This window comes from Eleutherodactylus coqui, chromosome 2 (assembly GCF_035609145.1).
Source record: "Eleutherodactylus coqui strain aEleCoq1 chromosome 2, aEleCoq1.hap1, whole genome shotgun sequence".
In the NCBI taxonomy this organism is placed as follows: Eukaryota; Metazoa; Chordata; class Amphibia; order Anura; family Eleutherodactylidae; genus Eleutherodactylus; species Eleutherodactylus coqui.
In genome coordinates, this window is record NC_089838.1 from 346,236,461 (window position 1) to 346,255,148 (window position 18,688).

Genomic DNA, 18,688 nt, shown 5'->3' on the forward strand with positions numbered 1-18,688 from the left:
GCAGGTAGGAACTATTAGGGGTTGATCCAGGGAACAGTCTGATTGCCATTAGGGAGTCGGGAAGGAATTTTTCCCCCAAAAGGGCTAATTGGCTTCTGGCCTTGGGGTTTTTTGCCTTCCTCTGGATCAACACAGTAGGATAGACAGGCTGGACTAGATGGACAATGTCTTCATTCGGCCTTACATACTATGTGAAGAGATAACTAATGGATATTCTGGAGTGTTTGCTTGCCTTCCAGAGACGGACACGGGGACCCATGACCTGCTCCCCAGCGATTGGGTCTATGTGAAGAGATAACTAATGGATATTCTGGAGTGTTGGCTTCCCTTCCGGATACAGAGATGGGGACCCATGACCTGCTCCCCGGAGATGGGGTTTATGTGAATAGATAACTAATGGATATTCAGGAGTATTTGCTTCCCTTCCAGATCCAGAGACTGACACGGGGACCCATGACCTGCTCCTCGGAGATTAGGTCCATGTGAAGAGATAACTAATGGATATTCTGGAGTGTTTGCTCGCCTTCCAGATCCTGATACGGGGACCCATGACCTGCTCCCCAGAGATTGGGTCTATGTGAAGAGATAAATAATTGATATTCTGGAGTGTTTCCTTCCCTTCCAGAGACGGACACGGGGACCCATGACCTGCTCCGCGGAGATTGGTTCCATGTGAAGAGATAACTATTGGATATTCTGGAGTGTTTGCTTTCCTTCCAGAGACTGACACAGGGACCTATGACCTGTTCTTCGGAGATTGGGTCCATGTGAAGAGATAACGAATGGATATTTTGAAGTCTTTGCTTACCTCCCAGATCCAGAGATGGACACGGGGACCCATGACTTGTTTCCGGGAGATTGGGTCTATGTGAAGAGATAACTGATGGATATTCTGGAGTGTTTACTTCCCTTCCAGATCTAGAGACTGACATGGGGACCCATGAGCTGCTCTTCGGCGATTGGGCCTATGTGAAGACATAACTGATGGATATTTTGGCGTGTTTGCTTACCTTCCAGATCCAGAGATGGACACTGGGACCCATGACCTGCGTCCTGGAGATTGGGTCCATGTTAAGAGATAACTAATGGATATTCTGGAGTGTTTGCTTCCCTTCCAGAATCAGAGACTGACACGGGGACCCATGACCTGCTCCCCGGAGATTGGGTCCATGCGAAGAGATAACTAATGGCTATTTTGGAGTGTTTACTTCCTTTCCAGAGACGGACAGTTTAGAAGGAACTCATTCTGTGAAACTAGGAGATTGGGTGGTTACCCGGACCTGACGTTCTATAACAATTATTCCCAACCACCGCTACAGCTGTTCAACTGGAAGGACAAATCCAAGTAGATACAAGCGTCTCGTTGGAAGAGAGTCTTCCCACCATGATAGACATATGCTTTCTGCTAGGTTGTTCAATCCCTGTTATCTTTCTCACAGCTATGGTTCCATGACTAAGGCTCTGAAGGGTCTAATTAGCCTTCTTAAAGAACGAACAGCAAATTCTGGCATCTCTGACCGCTTTTGATGACTGGTGGACTGATACTTTGGGTAGACGGAGCCACCCGGTTTCCTCTTTTGCTAGAACTTTAGTGACTATTCTTACTGACATTGCTATTATTGACTGGAAAATTCCTTGAAGGCATTGAATAATGCAAAGACTCTTAACATAGACAGCTTTGTCATGTATGATGATGCTTTGACTACTGACTATTGCTGTAGTGCATACCTAGGCCACTTTTTCTTATGTGGCTAGGGGTGCAGGGAATACCGGCACTTGCCCCCAGGGCAGGTGTAAGCGGCTGACTCGCTGTTCCCCTAGCTGCTCTAAGACATAAAAAAGGAGGGATAGTTGTAGTAATGGTATTTGTATGCTATATCATTATCTTGTCATGTGTTTCTTATATCAGCTTAGGCATATATCTCTACTCTCTTAGTAAAAGGTGAGCAGTTAAATGTGTAGATATATAAACTTGTTCAGAATGTGTTCTACATTCTGATTGGCTAAGCTTCTCCTTTACTGATAATGTTATAGGCTTCTTTCACTTTTGATACTTATCGAATGTGTGATTTACCATATCCAGGGACTGACCAATCCTGGCTGAGCACCAGAACTCTTAGTTTGTGATGTAACGCTTGTCTGTAAAAGCGATGGTATTCCTATGAATCAATCAGAAGCCTCCGGCCTGATACCGAGCGTTGTGGCCATCTGTTACCTTTTGTGCACAAACTGCTGAATACCCAATTTGGCGCACGCAGTGAACATAAGAGGAGCCCTAGTAGCTCTGAATCTATAGCACAGATAACACGCTGGCCCGGTGACCCCCGAACACTGATGCAGAAAACCTTCACCTTCCTTATCAGGGGGACTACTTATTTACTCCTCCTTCATCTATGATAGAAGCAGCAGACACGGCGGGGTTTATTTGCACAGAACCAAGCGATATACAATGTGCTGCTTCAGATCTGCCCTACTGTGCATGAGGAAGAAGCGGAAGGCTGGGTCCACATGTGAACGATGTCCAGCGGAATGTCCAAACCGGATGTATCACAATTTCCTGTGCGACATTCACCCCCTCATTGAAAAGGATGTGAATGGCGCAGCGGAGACTGCGCTGAACTGCATTCTGTGCCCCGCGTCAATCTTCACAGGGTTTGGTGCGGGTTATTTCCGCAGCTTGTGGACGGCGTTTGAGGGTCTGCGACAATTCTACTCTGTGTAAACCCCCGCTTTCTTTTTGTTCGCCCTTGCAAGGTTTCCAAGATCTATAAGTTTATTTTGTTTCTGTTGCCAAGAACAATCACCTACTGCTAAACCGCAGCAAGAACGATCAAATGGCAGGAAATGCAAGTCCCTGCGTGGGACTAAAGCTAGAATGGAAAATAGTAGTCAAAGGAGTCCAAACCCTCCCTTGCCCTCTTGGGTCTGGCCTGTCCGTGTGTTGTACATGATACAGGCAGCAGCTGCTTGTCCCTAATGCCTCAAACCCCTGCAGCTACACGGCCGACAGGAAAACAAGCAAATCGCTGCTTCTTGTCTGCGGGAAAAACACAGAGCGCACAAACAAGTAGTTCCCGGACTCAAACTGCATACGGCCATGTGACTGGCTCCAAATACTGTGACCCCGACCACAATGTGGTCTTATCGCGCTCACCCAATTAGTTTACCGTGCAGGCTGTGGAAAAAAGGGTAGGGGAAAAATGGATTATACCTACCCGATAATCAGGTTTCCAGGAGTCTCCACGACAGCACCAATTGAGATTGCCTCCTCCTGATAGGACAGGAACACACCGAGAGGTTAAAAGCTCCCCCCTTCCCCCAGTGGATTCTAACGAATTGCCGGGGTAGGAGCTCAACTTAAATTTCTTCCCTTAACCGGGGTTTTAATAAAATTATATTATATATTTATTTATTTTTTATATTATATTCTATAGTTTCTTTCTATCCATTTGGGGGGGGGGGGGGGGGGGGGGGGAGGTACGGGTGCTGTCGTGGAGACTACTGGAAACCTGATTATCAGGTAGGTATAATCTATTTTTTCCCCCAGTCGTCTCCACGACAGCACCAATTGAGACGTACCAACTAAAGTTTCCCTAGGGTGGGATTGCTGCCGAGAGGACTTTGCGGCCGAAGGCCATGTCCTCGTCCTGCTGCACTTTTACCCTATAGTGTTTAACAAACATGTGGGGTTTCTTCCAGACTGTGGCCTTGCATATCTGCTCGACCGAGGCTGAGCTATGTTCGGCCCATGAGGATGCTACTGCCCTTGTAGAATGGGCTTTAAGAGCTAAGGGGATTTCCTTCCCGAGGGCCTTATAGGACTCTATGATGGCCAGGCGGATCCACCTGGCTATGGAGCTTTTTGCCGCTTTGTTCCCTTTATTTGGGCCACTGAACTGGATGAACGGGTTGTCGTCCCGTCTCCAGTGGCTTGTCGCGTCTATGTAGCCTAGAACTGCTCTCCTAACGTCGAGGCAGCTTAGGATTTTTTTCTTCCTCGTTTTTAGGTTTACTAAAAAATGAGGGAATTATTACGTCCTGGGACCTATGAAAATGTGATACCACCTTTGGCATGAAGGCAGGGTCCATTTTAAATATTAATTTGGAAGCAGATTTTTAGAAATGGGTGGCGAATGGTCAGAGCCTGAAGCTCGCTAACCCTCCTTGCAGACGTGATGGCTACTAGAAAAACGGTCTTGATTATAAGCATTTTTATCGGAAGTGCTTCGATCGGCTCGAATGGTACCGTTGTCATGGCCCTTAGAACCCAATTAAGATTCCAGTCTGGAACAAGTTTTATGGGTCTAGGTCGTAATCTAGTTGCTGCTGCTGTCAGGAACCTGTTGACCCATCTGTTCTCTGCGAACTTTGTGTCACATATGGCGCTAAGGGCTGCGACCTGGTCCTTCAGGGTACTTGAAGAGAGGCCCATCTGTAGGTCCTCCTGCAAGAACTCTAAGACCAGAGGGATATCCGGGATGGAATCCCCGGAATCCCTTCCCTGTCTCCATGAGAAGAACCTTCTCCAAACCTTCTGGTAGATAAGGTGGGTCGTCTTTTTTCTGCTGGACATTAACGTTCCTACTACCCTCTCTGAGAATCCCTTCTCTCTTAGTGAGGATTCCTCAAGAGCCATGCTGTTAAGTGGAGTCTGTCTAAGCCCGGGTGGTTCAGTGGCCCCCGTGATAGCAGATCTGTCCAGGTCGGAAAGGCGACTGGGTCCTGGACACTCAATGTTGTCAGAAGACTGAACCAACTTCTCTTGGGCCAGAAGGGGGTCACCAGGATTAGCGTGCATACCTGGGTTCTGAAATGTTGTAAGACCCTGGGAATCAGCGGTATCGGAGGAAATGCGTACGCTAGCCCCTTTCCCCAGTCCTGGCCTAGGGCGTCTATTGCTGTAGGACGATCTCCAGGCCGGAGGGAGAAGAATTTGCCTACTTTGGCGTTCTCCCTGGTTGCGAACAGGTCCAATTGTGGGGACCCCCACCGGTTGGTCAGGATTCTGAATGCCTCCAGGGAGAGAGACCATTCTCCTGGGTCTATCTGCCTCCTGCTGAGGAAGTCCGCTTTTTGGTTTAGCGTCCCTTTTAAGTGTGTTGCCGTGATCGAAAGGATCCGGCCCTCTGCCCAGTGGAAGATTTTCTGTGAAATGTTTTGCAGGGCAGGAGACCTTGTGCCCCCCTGGTGCCGAATATGGGCGACCGTGTTGGTATTGTCCGACAGTATCTTTATATGCTGGTTCCGTATCGAGTTTCCTAACTGCTGTAGGACCTGCCATACGGCCTGTAGCTCTCTGTAATTGGAGGATTGTTCTTTTATCCTTTGGGACCATGGGCCCTGAAAGAACTGGTTCCCCACATGCGCTCCCCATCCCCAGGCGCTTGCGTCCGTTGTGATGTGCGTGGCTGGGTTTTGTAGCCAATGAACCCCTTCCTGCAGGTTCGCTGGGGATGTCCACCAACGCAGGGATGTTTTCACTGGGTTTGGGATATACATTTTTGTCCCTAGCGAGGACTGCTTTTTGTCCCATGCGGATAGGACGGAGGCCTGTAGAGCTTTGGTGTGAGCCTGGGCCCATGCTACACCAGGAATGCATGACGTAAGGCTTCCCAGGAGAGACATGGCTTCCCGAATTGTGCATGATTATCTCCGTAGGAAGGTTTTGACCAGCCGTCAGATTTTTTGTATTTTTTCCTCGGGTAGGCAGGAGCATTGCGATTCTGAGTCGAGCGTTATGCCCAGAAACGTCTTCTTCCTGTCGGGGTCTAAGCTGGATTTTTCCCAGTTTATGATCCATCTTAGAGACTGGAGGAGTTCTAGCACTATGTCTAGGTGTTTCGTTAGTAGTTTCCTGGACTCTGCTATTATTAAAATATCGTCCAGGTAAGGTACTATTAGGATCGACTTTTTCCTCAGGTAGGCAGCTACCTCTGCCATAATTTTGGTAAAAATTCTGGGTGCTGAGGAGATCCCGAAAGGCAGGCATCTGAATTGGTGGTGCTCTATTCCTTCACCCATATCCACTGCGAATCTTAGGTATCTTTGGGACCCCTCGTGGATCGGTACGTGGAAATAAGCGTCCTTCAGATCGATGGATGCCATGTAGGCCCCTTTGGGAATCAACTTTATTGTTGAGGAGATGGACTTCATCTTGAATTTTCTGTATCTGATGCAGGTGTTCAGAGGTTTCAGGTTCACTATCATCCGCTGTTTCCCGCAGGGTTTTCTTACTAGGAAGAGCCTGGAATAATGGCCCTGAGTTTCGTTTTGCGGTATGGGGGATATTGCGTTTAGATGTTGCAGGTCCCCAACGCTTTGCCTTAGTAGGTGTAACTGTTGTTTGGAGCCTCCCGTGATAATGAATTTCCTTCTGGGGAGGGACACCAGTTCTATCCGGTATCCCTGCTGTAAGATCTTTGGGATCCATGGGCCTTCGCAAATTGCGGCCCATTGGTCCACAAAGTTCCCCAGCCTTGCCCCTACGGAGCTGGCGTCAGGGTCTCTGCTTGGGCTCCCCCTGGTGGGGATTAAAGAGGATATTTCTCCCTCTGCCCCCCTTGGGGTAACTCCAGCGGCCTATCTTGCTCTTGCCTCGGGCTGTTGCCCTGGGGTTTGGAAGAAGGTCTTCCCTCTCTGCGGCTTTTCTTCCGGGAATCCCTTCTTTTTGTCGGCCGCCTTCTCCAGGATTTTGTCTAGGTCTGGTCCGAACAAAAGCTGACTGTAGAACGGGAGGGCGCATAGTTTATTTTTTGAGGCTAGGTCGCCTGACCATGATTTCAGCCATAGTACTCTTCTGGCTGAGTTACATCGGGCTGTAGCTTTTGCCGAGAGTTTAACCGTTTCGGCCGCGGCATCCGCTAGGAAATTTGTTACCATACGCAGGATAGGTAGGGAATTTAGGATCTGTTCCCTTGGCGTTTTATTGGTTAAGTGTAGCTCCAGCTGTTCGAGCCATACCCCCAGAGTGCGCGCCACGCAAGTGGCTGCGATCCCTGGCCTAAGTATGCTTGCTGCTGCCTCCCATGATTTTTTTAGAAGGCCTTCGGCTTTGCGATCCATGGGATCTTTTAACTGTGCGGCGTCCTCAAAGGGCAGGGTCGTCCTCCTAGCTACTTTGGCCACTGGGACATCTACCTTGGGTACCTCCTCCCAGCTTGCGCAAACTTCCTCCTTGAATGGGTACCTTCTTTTTACCCCTCTAGCGGAGAAGGAACCTGCGTTTGGTTTCTTCCACTCCTTTTGGATAATTTTAATGATGTTTTTGTGGACAGGGAAGGTATGTTTACGCCTCTCCCCTAGTCCCCCGAATATCTCGTCTTGCAGGGTGCGTGGTTCTCTGGGCTCTTCCATTTTTAGTGTAGCCCTGACTTAATCAATTCCGTTAAGTCGTCCTGATGGAAAAGGTATCTTTTGTAGTCCTCATCGTCTGAGGACTCCTCGGCCGCCTGTTCCTCTTGCTCCGACCCGATAGAACTCTCGGAGTCGGAAGGCTCGTCAGGAACATACGCCTTTTTCTGGCGTTTCTCTGGTGGCGCCAGCTGTGACGTTAGGGTTGATCGAACCTCCTCCTTCACCAATTTCCTAACGTCATCCAGGAATCCCCCCGATTCCTCTCTGACTAGCCTAGCTACGCATGCCCTGCATAGAGGCCTCTGGTACATAGCTGGCAGTCTCGTCCCGCACTCCACGCATTGTTTGGGTTTTGTTCAGGGGAGGATGTCTTTTTTATCCCCCTGACAAACAAAAAAGGGGAAAGTATTTTTTGCGGGTAAATATGCAATTTTCCATACACAACATGCTGGATATTTGCATTGTATTTTTGCCGCACTGGCTACTTACGGCCGCTGAGGCTGAGGTTTCAGCTGTCTCTGGGGCTGGAGCACTCATTACTATACCGGTGCTGCAGACACCCTGCGACCTGTAGTGCTCGTCCACCTTCTGGCTTCTCTCACGTTCCTTATTTTGAATTTTCGCGCTCCTGCGCTACGCCCCCGCCCCCTCCTGATGCGAGCGTGATGACGTCACCACGCTGGGCACATGACGCGACGCCCCGCCCCCTGCCGTCAAAGGGCTTCCTGGAGCGCCGCGCTGTGACTATACGAGGAGGAGGAGGAGGAGGAGGAGGAGGAGGGAGGGGGGGGGGGGGGGGGGGGGGACTGAGGCTCCCGCCTTTGTACCCCCCATGGGCCGCCGCGGGAGGAACCTGGCCCGGGGGTTACCACCCCATGTGGCGTCCCGGGAGTCGTCTGGCTGGGAAGGGAGGACAGGCTGACCCACTGCCCTCCGATCCGCCTGTGAGTAGCTTCTGGCTGGCTTCTCCACCAGCTCCTCTCAGAGATCCTGCCTCCTGGCAGGACAGGAAGACACTGAGGAAAGTGGGGAAGGGGGGGAGCTTTTAACCTCTCAGTGTGTTCCTGTCCTATCAGGAGGAGGCGATCTCAATTGGTGCTGGCGTGGAGACGACTGGGGGAAAATTAGTTACTTGTATCTGGCCTTACAGACTATTAACAAGCACAATCTGTTCCGCTGCGAGAAACATTAGTTGGTCATTAGGGTGCAACCGGCTTTAGTCTGCCTACAGCCGAGGAGTCACTTTATGGCAGCCCGCTACTGGAATGAGATTGCGATAAATGTGGTGTGCCTTTTTAAAAGGCCCCTTTCTTAAAGGGGTTGTCCCGCGCCGAAACGGGTTTTTTTTTTTTTTTCCAACCCCCCCCCCCCCCGTTCGGCGCGAGACAACCCCGATGCAGGGGTTAAAAAAGAACACCGCACAGCGCTTACCTGAATCCCCGCGCTCCGGTGACTTCTTACTTACCGGTTGAAGATGGCCGCCGGGATCTTCTACCTCCGTGCACCGCAGGGCTTCTGTGCGGTCCATTGCCGATTCCAGCCTCCTGATTGGCTGGAATCGGCACGTGATGGGGCCGAGCTACACGGAGCCCCATTGAGAAGAGAAGACCCGGACTGCGCAAGCGCGTCTAATTTGGCCATTAGACGGCGAAAATTAGACGGCACCATGGAGACGAGGACGCCAGCAACGGAGCAGGTAAGTGAATAACTTCTGTATGGCTCATAATTAATGCACGATGTATATTACAAAGTGCATTAATATGGCCATACAGAAGTGTATAGACCCACTTGCTGCCGCGGGACAACCCCTTTAAATCTGGCTAAAGCCACACCCCAAAACCACACCCTCTTTTCTAGACACTTTGTAGGTGGCTTGCTCCACTTTCCCAAACTCAACATGTTTGAGCAAAACCCTGCTTGAACCAAAACCCACAACTTTTCAGGACTCAAATTGACCACACTGCCTTGTAAATTATTCTACACCGCCGCTCTACGCCCCAGCCGCCCGCGCCGCCGCTCTACGCCCCAGCCGCCCGCGCCGCCGCTCTATGCCCCAGCCGCCCGAGCCGCCGCTCTACGCCCCAAACCTTCGTCCTTTATAACTTCCTGTAAGACCGCCAAGCACTCACACAATAATTAGTAGGTCGTTGTCTGCATCCTTTAATTAGGCTGATAGTTTGTTGGTTAGTACATCCCCTTCTTGGAACTGGGAAGGTGCTGCTAACAAAAACAAATGGGTACATAAGGGTTGCAGTGTCCACTGGTAGCCGCAGAATCAGCTGAAGGTATCAAGAGCTAGCGGTCCTGATAACAGCATTAGTAAGGGGAGCTATCCCAACCCTTGGCGGTTGTACTGGTATCATTACAGAGTATTTACACTGATCCTATATAAATCATCCGCCGCAGACGGGGGCGCCGGACAATCATTTGTGGTAGAATCTCTGGTTCTGTCCATGCTGCATGAACGGAAGACGAGGAGTCTGCTGGGGGGACGCCTGGAACCCCGACTGTAGGGAAGGACAAAAAACAATATTACTATCCAGAACCCATGAGGACGGATCATATCACATACCTGAGCATCTTACCGTATGGGGCTGCTGAGGCGGTGTCCCATGGGGGTATCCTCCAGGAGAAGCCGAGCGCGAGGGGTGCGAGTAAGCCAAGGCCGACTGAAAAGAAGACAACGTAAATTAGGAAAGGGACAGAGTAACTGAAGGCATCGCCACGGCTCCACTACCTGTTCACAAGGGAAGGGGGGCGCACTTCACATTAGCAGGGCCAGCATGACAAAAGCAACTCTGTCCCCATTAACAGTGGAAGTGACGAGGAGCCGGGAACAGTCCACAACAAGAGGGGTGACCAGGAAAGTCACTGCCACGGAGCAGACCACGGTCCACAACAAGAGGGGTGACCAGGAAAGTCACTGCCACGGAGCAGACCACGGTCCACAACAAGAGGGGTGACCAGGAAAGTCACTGCCACGGCGCAGACCACGGTCCACAACAAGAGGGGTGACCAGGAAAGTCACTGCCACGGAGCAGACCACGGTCCACAACAAGGAGGGTGATCCCAGAAGTCACTGCCATGGAGCAGACCACAGTCCACCAGAGGGGCGATCCCAGAAGTCACTGCCACGGAGCAGACCACGGTCCACAACAAGAGGGGTGACCAGGAAAGTCACTGCCACGGCGCAGACCACGGTCCACAACAAGAGGGGTGACCAGGAAAGTCACTGCCACGGCGCAGACCACGGTCCACAACAAGAGGGGTGACCAGGAAAGTCACTGCCACGGCGCAGACCACGGTCCACAACAAGAGGGGTGACCAGGAAAGTCACTGCCACGGAGCAGACCACGGTCCACAACAAGGAGGGTGATCCCAGAAGTCACTGCCATGGAGCAGACCACAGTCCACCAGAGGGGCGATCCCAGAAGTCACTGCCACGGAGCAGTCCACGGTCCACAAGAGAGGCGATTACAGAAGTCACTGCCACGGAGCAGACCACAGTCCACAAGAGAGGCGATTACAGAAGTCACTGCCACGGAGCAGACCACAGTCCACAACAAGGAGGGTGATCACAGAAGTCACTGCCATGGAGTAGACCACAGTCCACAACAAGAGGGGTGACCAGGAAAGTCACTGCCACGGAGCACCCCACGGTCCACAACAAGAGGGGTGACCAGGAAAGTCACTGCCACGGAGCACCCCACGGTCCACAACAAGAGGGGTGACCAGGAAAGTCACTGCGACGGCGCAGACCACGGTCCACAACAAGAGGGGTGACCAGGAACGTCACTGCCACGGAGCAGACCACGGTCCACAACAAGGAGGGTGATCCCAGAAGTCACTGCCATGGAGCAGACCACAGTCCACCAGAGGGGCGATCCCAGAAGTCACTGCCACGGAGCAGTCCACGGTCCACAAGAGAGGCGATTACAGAAGTCACTGCCACGGAGCAGACCACAGTCCACAACAAGGAGGGTGATCACAGAAGTCACTGCCATGGAGTAGACCACAGTCCACAACAAGAGGGGTGACCAGGAAAGTCACTGCCACGGAGCACCCCACGGTCCACAACAAGAGGGGTGACCAGCAAAGTCACTGCCACGGAGCACCCCACGGTCCACAACAATAGGGGTGACCAGGAAAGTCACTGCCACAGAGCACCCCACGGTCCACAACAATAGGGGGGACCAGGAAAGTCACTGCCACGGAGCACCCCACGGTCCACAACAATAGGGGGGACCAGGAAAGTCACTGCCACGGAGCACCCCACGGTCCACAACAATAGGGGGGACCAGGAAAGTCACTGCCACGGAGCACCCCACGGTCCACAACAATAGGGGGGACCAGGAAAGTCACTGCCACGGAGCACCCCACGGTCCACAACAAGAGGGGTGACCAGGAAAGTCACTGCCACGGAGCAGACCACGGTCCACAACAAGGAGGGTGATCCCAGAAGTCACTGCCATGGAGCAGAAGACAGTCCACCAGAGGGGCGATCCCAGAAGTCACTGCCACGGAGCAGACCACGGTCCACAACAAGAGGGGTGACCAGGAAAGTCACTGCCACGGCGCAGACCACGGTCCACAACAAGAGGGGTGACCAGGAAAGTCACTGCCACGGAGCAGACCACGGTCCACAAAGAGGGGCCATCACAGAAACCACTGCCAAGGAGCAGACCACGGTGCACAACAAGAACGATCACAGAAATCACTGCCACAGAGCGGACCACAGTCCACAACAGGAGGGGCCCATCACAGAAGTCACTGCCACGGAGCAGACCACGGTCCACAAGAGAGGCGATCACAGAAGTGACTGCCTCAGAGCTGATCACAGTCCACAACAAGAGGGGGGACCAGGAAAGTCACTGCCACAGAGCAGACCACAGTCCACAATGAGAGGGGTGACCAGGAAACTCACTGCCACGGAGCAGACCACGGTCCACAACAAGGAGGGTGATCACAGAAGTCACTGCCACGGAGCAGACCACGGTCCACAAGAGAGGCCATCACAGAAGTCACTGCCACGGAGTAGACCACGGCCCACAAGAGAGGCCATCACAGAAGTCACTGCCACGGAGTAGACCACGGCCCACAAGAGAGGCCATCACAGAAGTCACTGCCACGGAGCAGACCACGGTCCACAACAAGAGGGGTGACCAGGAAAGTCACTGCCACGGAGCACCCCACGGTCCACAACAAGAGGGGTGACCAGGAAAGTCAATGCCACGCAGCAGACCATGGTCCACAACAAGAGGGGCGATCACAGAAATCACTGCCACGGAGCAGACCACAGTCCACAACAAGAGGGGTGATCACAGAAGTCACTGCCATGGAGGAGACCACGGTCCACAACAAGACTGGTACCAATAAAAACAAGCCTCATATGGCCGCGGGGAAGAAAACTCTTGAGATTAAAATCCCCAAAATGGGGTGTCCTTATGGCCAAACAAGCAGCTAAGGACCAACACAGTTCTGAAAGGTCTGCGAGGGACCGATATATGAGAAACTAAAAGTTTGTTAAGGTATTTGACAAGAATTTAAGCAAAGTGGAGGAGAAAGTTAGCGCACCCCCCTGGAGCGAGGAGAAGGAGACTGAATGACGAAGTGCTGGTCGCCCCCACCAATCAGCAAGTTATCTGCTATCCTGTGCTTGGGGACCATATTTCAGAGGTCATAAGGGCCTATAAACACAAGAACCTCATCGCTCATAATGGACATGGTATCCTCGGACGGGCACTATTGGGAGCGCAGATCTTACTGGAACATCGGGGACACACATCTGTGGGGGTGATGCTCCAGCAAGATGCACTTCATCTACAGGCACGGCCGTAACGGCAGAGGGGCAGACAGGCCGATCACCACTGGAAGAAAAGGAGTCCGTAATACGGGGGGCGACCCGGCCGTCCTGTACCAGAGCGTTTTCTTTTACGCCATAGTGCTCCGATAAGTCTCTTCACGATGAAGGAAACAAGAAAATCCGACGGCAGCAGCTTAGTGTTAGCTTACAATAAAAGCAAGGAGCGACGTGATCTTACCTTGGTCGGCTGCATGGGGACGGCTATCGGTGGAGCGGTCAAAAGGGTCTGTGTGGGGTGCAGAGCCTGGGGGTGCATGGGGCGAAGAGTGGACTGAGGGACGAGAGAGAAGCAGACAGACATCAGGACATCCCTGCAGACATCTACCATCCTTCAGATCACACATGCCCACACGCCGGGACCGAGGACATCCCTGCAGACATCTACCATCCTTCAGATCACACATGCCCACACGCCGGGACCGAGGACATCCCTGCAGACATCTACCATCCTTCAGATCACACATGCCCACACGCCGGGACCGAGGACATCCCTGCAGACATCTACCATCCTTCAGATCACACATGCCCACACGCCGGGACCGAAGACATCCCTGCAGACATCTACCATCCTTCAGATCACACATGCCCACACGCCGGGACCGAAGACATCCCTGCAGACATCTACCATCCTTCAGATCACACATGCCCACACGCCGGGACCGAGGACATCCCTGCAGACATCTACCATCCTTCAGATCACACATGCCCACACGCCGGGACCGAGGACATCCCTGCAGACATCTACCATCCTTCAGATCACACATGCCCACATGCCAGGACCGAGGACATCCCTGCAGACATCTACCATCCTTCAGATCACACATGCCCACACGCCGGGACCGAGGAGAGTGGCTGTACTCACCGAGTCGGTAAATCCAGACTGCTGATTGGCGTGCTCAAGCTGCTTCTGGAGCGGAATGGTGCTGCTCGGAGGCATAAACCCTGAAGAGGACGACAGGAGGCACTATAAACGACTACAAGATTGTGCCACACGCATGTAGGGGGCGGGGACTACTAACCGGCATGAGCTCCTGTGTAATGGCCATGAACTGTATACCCCGGCTGCTGGTGAGACAGATACTGCATGGTGGGGAAGGCCGCTGGACCTGCAAGGGACAAGGAGGTCAGAATGGAGCCCTACAGAACAAGCAGCCATACACCACGCACACTCACCTCGGATTGGCTGGCTTCCCGTATAGCTGACGGCTCCCGCCTGGCCCGTCCCGAAGCTGTGCTGCGGCTGGCTGACAGTGTACGGGCTGTGGCCCGACTGACTGCTCTGGTACTGGCCGTGCTCGGCAGCGGTGGGGCTGAAGGATGGCTGTGTGGGGTAATGACGACCCTGAAGACAAACTAGAATGATTGGGGGGAAATGCCGGACACAACAAGAGCAGATTCAGCACATCCAACTGACCGTTATCACCGGGGGCCCAAACATCTGCTTCGCCCGATCCGCCATGAGAGAGCTATGGCGAGAGTGACCTCCAGGGCTCCCTGGGATAGGCGAGAAGAGTCATTAAGGGCCACACATATGGCCAAAGGGGCGGGGCAAATGCTTTTATTCTCCCTACCTTGCATGTTAATGAGATGGGCACCTGGGTGCATCACCATGCCCTGCTGGTAGGCGGCAGACGTCAGCGTGGTGAGGTCACTGCACGATACAGACCATGAGCTGCGATAAGTCTCCCAAGATCAGAATCAGGACCCCCAGCAAACGTACATAGACCACAAGCTGTGCTAAAGCTAGACCCACCTCTGCTCCTTCCTCCTCCTCTTCTCCTCCTCATGAAGGACCTTCTTCAGCTGTAAGAACAGTTGGTGCTTCTCCTCCTGCAGCTTGTTCAGCTTATCCTGGAGCTTCATAATCTGAGGGGGTCAAAGGTTCCGAATAGAGAGGATGAAACACTGTGCACCGTATCACGATGGTAGTATAGAGCGCAGACAAGGGGGGGGGGGGGGGGGGTGGGGGGGCGGAGCGCAGACAAGGGGGGGGGGTGGGGGGCGGAGCGCAGACACGGGGGTGGGGGGGCGGAGCGCAGACACGGGGGTGGGGGGCGGAGCGCAGACACGGGGGTGGGGGGCGGAGCGCAGACACGGGGGTGGGGGGCGGAGCGCAGACACGGGGGTGCGGGGCGGAGCGCAGACACGGGGGTGGGGGGCGGAGCGCAGACACGGGGGTGGGGGGCGGAGCGCAGACACGGGGGTGGGGGGGGGGCGGACGGCAGACACGGGGGTGGGGGGGGGCGGACGGAGCGCAGACACGGGGGTGGGGGGGGGCGGACGGAGCGCAGACACGGGGGTGGGGGGGGGGCGGACGGAGCGCAGACACGGGGGTGGGGGGGGGCGGACGGAGCGCAGACACGGGGGTGGGGGGGGGCGGACGGAGCGCAGACACGGGGGTGGGGGGGGCGGACGGAGCGCAGACACGGGGGTGGGGGGGGGCGGACGGAGCGCCGACACGGGGGTGGGGGGGGGCGGACGGAGCGCCGACACGGGGGTGGGGGTGGGGGGGGGCGGACGGAGCGCCGACACGGGGGTGGGGGTGGGGGGGGGCGGACGGAGCGCCGACACGGGGGTGGGGGTGGGGGGGGGCGGACGGAGCGCCGACACGGGGGTGGGGGTGGGGGGGGGCGGACGGAGCGCCGACACGGGGGTGGGGGTGGGCGGACGGAGCGCCGACACGGGGGGGGGGGGGGGGGGGGGGCGGACGGAGCGCAGACACGGGGGGGGGGGTGGGGGGTGGGGCGGACGGAGCGCAGACACGGGGGTGGGGGGTGGGGGGGGGGGCGGACGGAGCGCCGACACGGGGGGGGGGGGGGGGGGAGCGCAGACAAGGGGGTGGGGGGGGCGGAGCGCAGACAAGGGGGTGGGGGGGCGGAGCGCAGACAAGGGGGTGGGGGGGGCGGAGCGCAGACAAGGGGGTGGGGGGGCGGAGCGCAGACAAGGGGGTGGGGGGGCGGAGCGCAGACAAGGGGGTGGGGGGGGGCGGAGCGCAGACAAGGGGGTGGGGGGGGCGGAGCGCAGACAAGGGGGTGGGGGGGGCGGAGCGCAGACAAGGGGGTGGGGGTGGGGGGCGGAGCGCAGGCAAGGGGGTGGGGGGGGCGGAGCGCAGACAAGGGGGGGGGGGGGGGGGCGGAGCGCAGACAAGGGGGGGGGTGGGGGGCGGAGCGCAGACAAGGGGGGGGGGTGGGGGGGCGGAGCGCAGACACGGGGGTGGGGGCGAGCGCAGACACGGGGGTGGGGGACGGAGCGCAGACACGGGGGTGGGGGCGGAGCGCAGACACGGGGGTGGGGGCGGAGCGCAGACACGGGGGTGGGGGGCGGAGCGCAGACACGGGGGTGGGGGGCGGAGCGCAGACACGGGGGTGGGGGGCGGAGCGCAGACACGGGGGTGGGGGGGCGGAGCGCAGACACGGGGTGGGGGGCGGAGCGCAGACACGGGGGTGGGGGGCGGAGCGCAGACACGGGGGTGGGGGGGCGGAGCGCAGACACGGGGGTGGGGGGCGGAGCGCAGACACGGGGGTGGGGGGCGGAGCGCAGACACGGGGGTGGGGGGCGGAGCGCAGACACGGGGGTGGGGGGCGGAGCGCAGACACGGGGGTGGGGGCGGAGCGCAGACACGGGGGTGGGGGGCGGAGCGCAGACACGGGGGTGGGGGGCGGAGCGCAGACACGGGGGTGGGGGGGGGGCGGACGGAGCGCCGACACGGGGGTGGGGGGGAGCGCAGACAAGGGGGTGGGGGGGGCGGAGCGCAGACAAGGGGGTGGGGGGGGCGGAGCGCAGACAAGGGGGTGGGGGGGCGGAGCGCAGACAAGGGGGTGGGGGGGCGGAGCGCAGACAAGGGGGTGGGGGGGCGGAGCGCAGACAAGGGGGTGGGGGGGGCGGAGCGCAGACAAGGGGGTGGGGGGGCGGAGCGCAGACAAGGGGGGTGGGGGGGGCGGAGCGCAGACAAGGGGGTGGGGGGGCGGAGCGCAGACAAGGGGGTGGGGGGGCGGAGCGCAGACAAGGGGGTGGGGGGGGCGGAGCGCAGACAAGGGGGTGGGGGGCGGAGCGCAGGCAAGGGGGTGGGGGGGCGGAGCGCAGGCAAGGGGGTGGGGGGGCGGAGCGCAGGCAAGGGGGTGGGGGGGCAGGGGTGGGGGCGGAGCGCAGGCAAGGGGGTGGGGGGGCGGAGCGCAGGCAAGGGGGTGGGGGGGCGGAGCGCAGGCAAGGGGGTGGGGGGGCGGAGCGCAGGCAAGGGGGTGGGGGGGCGGAGCGCAGGCAAGGTGGTGGGGGGGCGGAGCGCAGGCAAGGTGGTGGGGGGCGGAGCGCAGGCAAGGGGGGGGGCGGGTGGAGCGCAGGCAAGGGGGGGCGGGCGGAGCGCAGACAAGGGGGGGCGGGCGGAGCGCAGACAAGGGGGGGGGGGGGGCGGGCGGAGCGCAGACAAGGGGGGTCGGGCGGACCAAGCAGAGAGACAAGATGGTGCCTGGCTGTGGACAGAGTACATATGCGATATATACAAAAGACACCAGATATTTGTCCAGCAAGTCAGACATTGCTTTAAATGAGAGGTATAGATGGCGTGAGGCTGACCTGTTCACGAGTCTCCTCCAGGGACATCCTCTCCTCCATCTCCTTCTTCCTCCTCCTCTCTTGTTCATCCCGTAGTTTCTGCTCCATCATCTTATCCACCTCTTCCTCCTCTGTGAGGCATGACAACATTTACCATCTAGCTCCACCTTCACACCAGCGCAGCCCCATATACTCTTGCCGATGCCCACCCACAAGGCGCCTGTCACCTTCACACCAGCGCAGCCCCATATACTCTTGCCGATGCCCACCCATGAGGCGCCTGTCACCTTCACACCAGCGCAGCCCCATATACTCTTGCCGATGCCCACCCACGAGGCGCCTGTCACCTTCACACCAGCGCAGCCCCATATACTCTTGCCGATGCCCACCCCACGAGGCGCCTGTCACCTTCACACCAGCGCAGCCCCATATACTCTTGCCGATGCCCACCCCACGAGGCGCCTGTCACCTTCACACCAGCACAGCCCCATATACTCTTGCCGATGCCCACCCACAAGGCGCCTGTCACCTTCACACCAGCGCAGCCCCATATACTCTTGCCGATGCCCACCCATGAGGCGCCTGTCACCTTCACACCAGCGCAGCCCCATATACTCTTGCCGATGCCCACCCCACGAGGCGCCTGTCACCTTCACACCAGCGCAGCCCCATATACTCTTGCCGATGCCCACCCACGAGGCGCCTGTCACCTTCACACCAGCGCAGCCCCATATACTCTTGCCGATGCCCACCCACGAGGCGCTCCTCACCTTGTCTCTTGCGCTCCCGCTCCATCATCACGTGCCTATGGAGGGCTCGTGCCATTGTGTTGGACAGCTTAGGTCTTTCCAGAAGTGCCGGCATTGTGGGGGAAAAAGTTGATGCTACAACACACAAAAACAGAATGAGGCACGAGAGGTGTAA

At 56.5% G+C, this 18,688-nt stretch overlaps 1 protein-coding gene across 3 annotated transcripts; it reads right to left on the bottom strand.

The window, feature by feature from the left end:
- Positions 1 to 9,497: 9,497 nt before the first annotated feature.
- GPS2 (G protein pathway suppressor 2) lies at positions 9,498 to 18,662 on the bottom strand. 3 transcript variants are annotated; one of them, XM_066593970.1, is made up of 11 exons: positions 18,535 to 18,662; positions 17,786 to 17,895; positions 14,970 to 15,082; positions 14,788 to 14,867; positions 14,631 to 14,710; positions 14,390 to 14,558; positions 14,236 to 14,322; positions 14,079 to 14,158; positions 13,395 to 13,487; positions 9,939 to 10,022; positions 9,498 to 9,860 (listed from the first exon to the last, which is right to left on the bottom strand). In XM_066593970.1, exons 1-11 carry the CDS (start codon positions 18,626 to 18,628, stop codon positions 9,777 to 9,779), a joined length of 1,074 nt encoding a protein of 357 aa, XP_066450067.1. In that variant the 5' UTR covers positions 18,629 to 18,662; the 3' UTR covers positions 9,498 to 9,776. The 3 variants fall into 3 exon arrangements, with proteins under 3 accessions (XP_066450067.1, XP_066450068.1, XP_066450066.1); XM_066593971.1 differs by having other exon boundaries at positions 14,390 to 14,537; positions 14,788 to 14,888; XM_066593969.1 differs by having other exon boundaries at positions 14,788 to 14,888.
- Positions 18,663 to 18,688: the final 26 nt, after the last annotated feature.

Bases quoted from the DNA above. Each gene is read 5' to 3' on its own strand.
- GPS2 (XM_066593969.1), bottom strand. From the start codon at position 18,628: ATGCCGGCACTTCTGGAAAGACCTAAGCTGTCCAACACAATGGCACGA. The intron at 17,896-18,534 runs GTGAGGAGCGCC...CATGCCTCACAG, and splicing joins GCGGGAGCGCAAGAGACAAG to AGGAGGAAGAGGTGGATAAG. The intron at 14,889-14,969 runs GTGGGTCTAGCT...GACTTATCGCAG, and splicing joins AGGAGGAGGAAGGAGCAGAG to CTCATGGTCTGTATCGTGCA.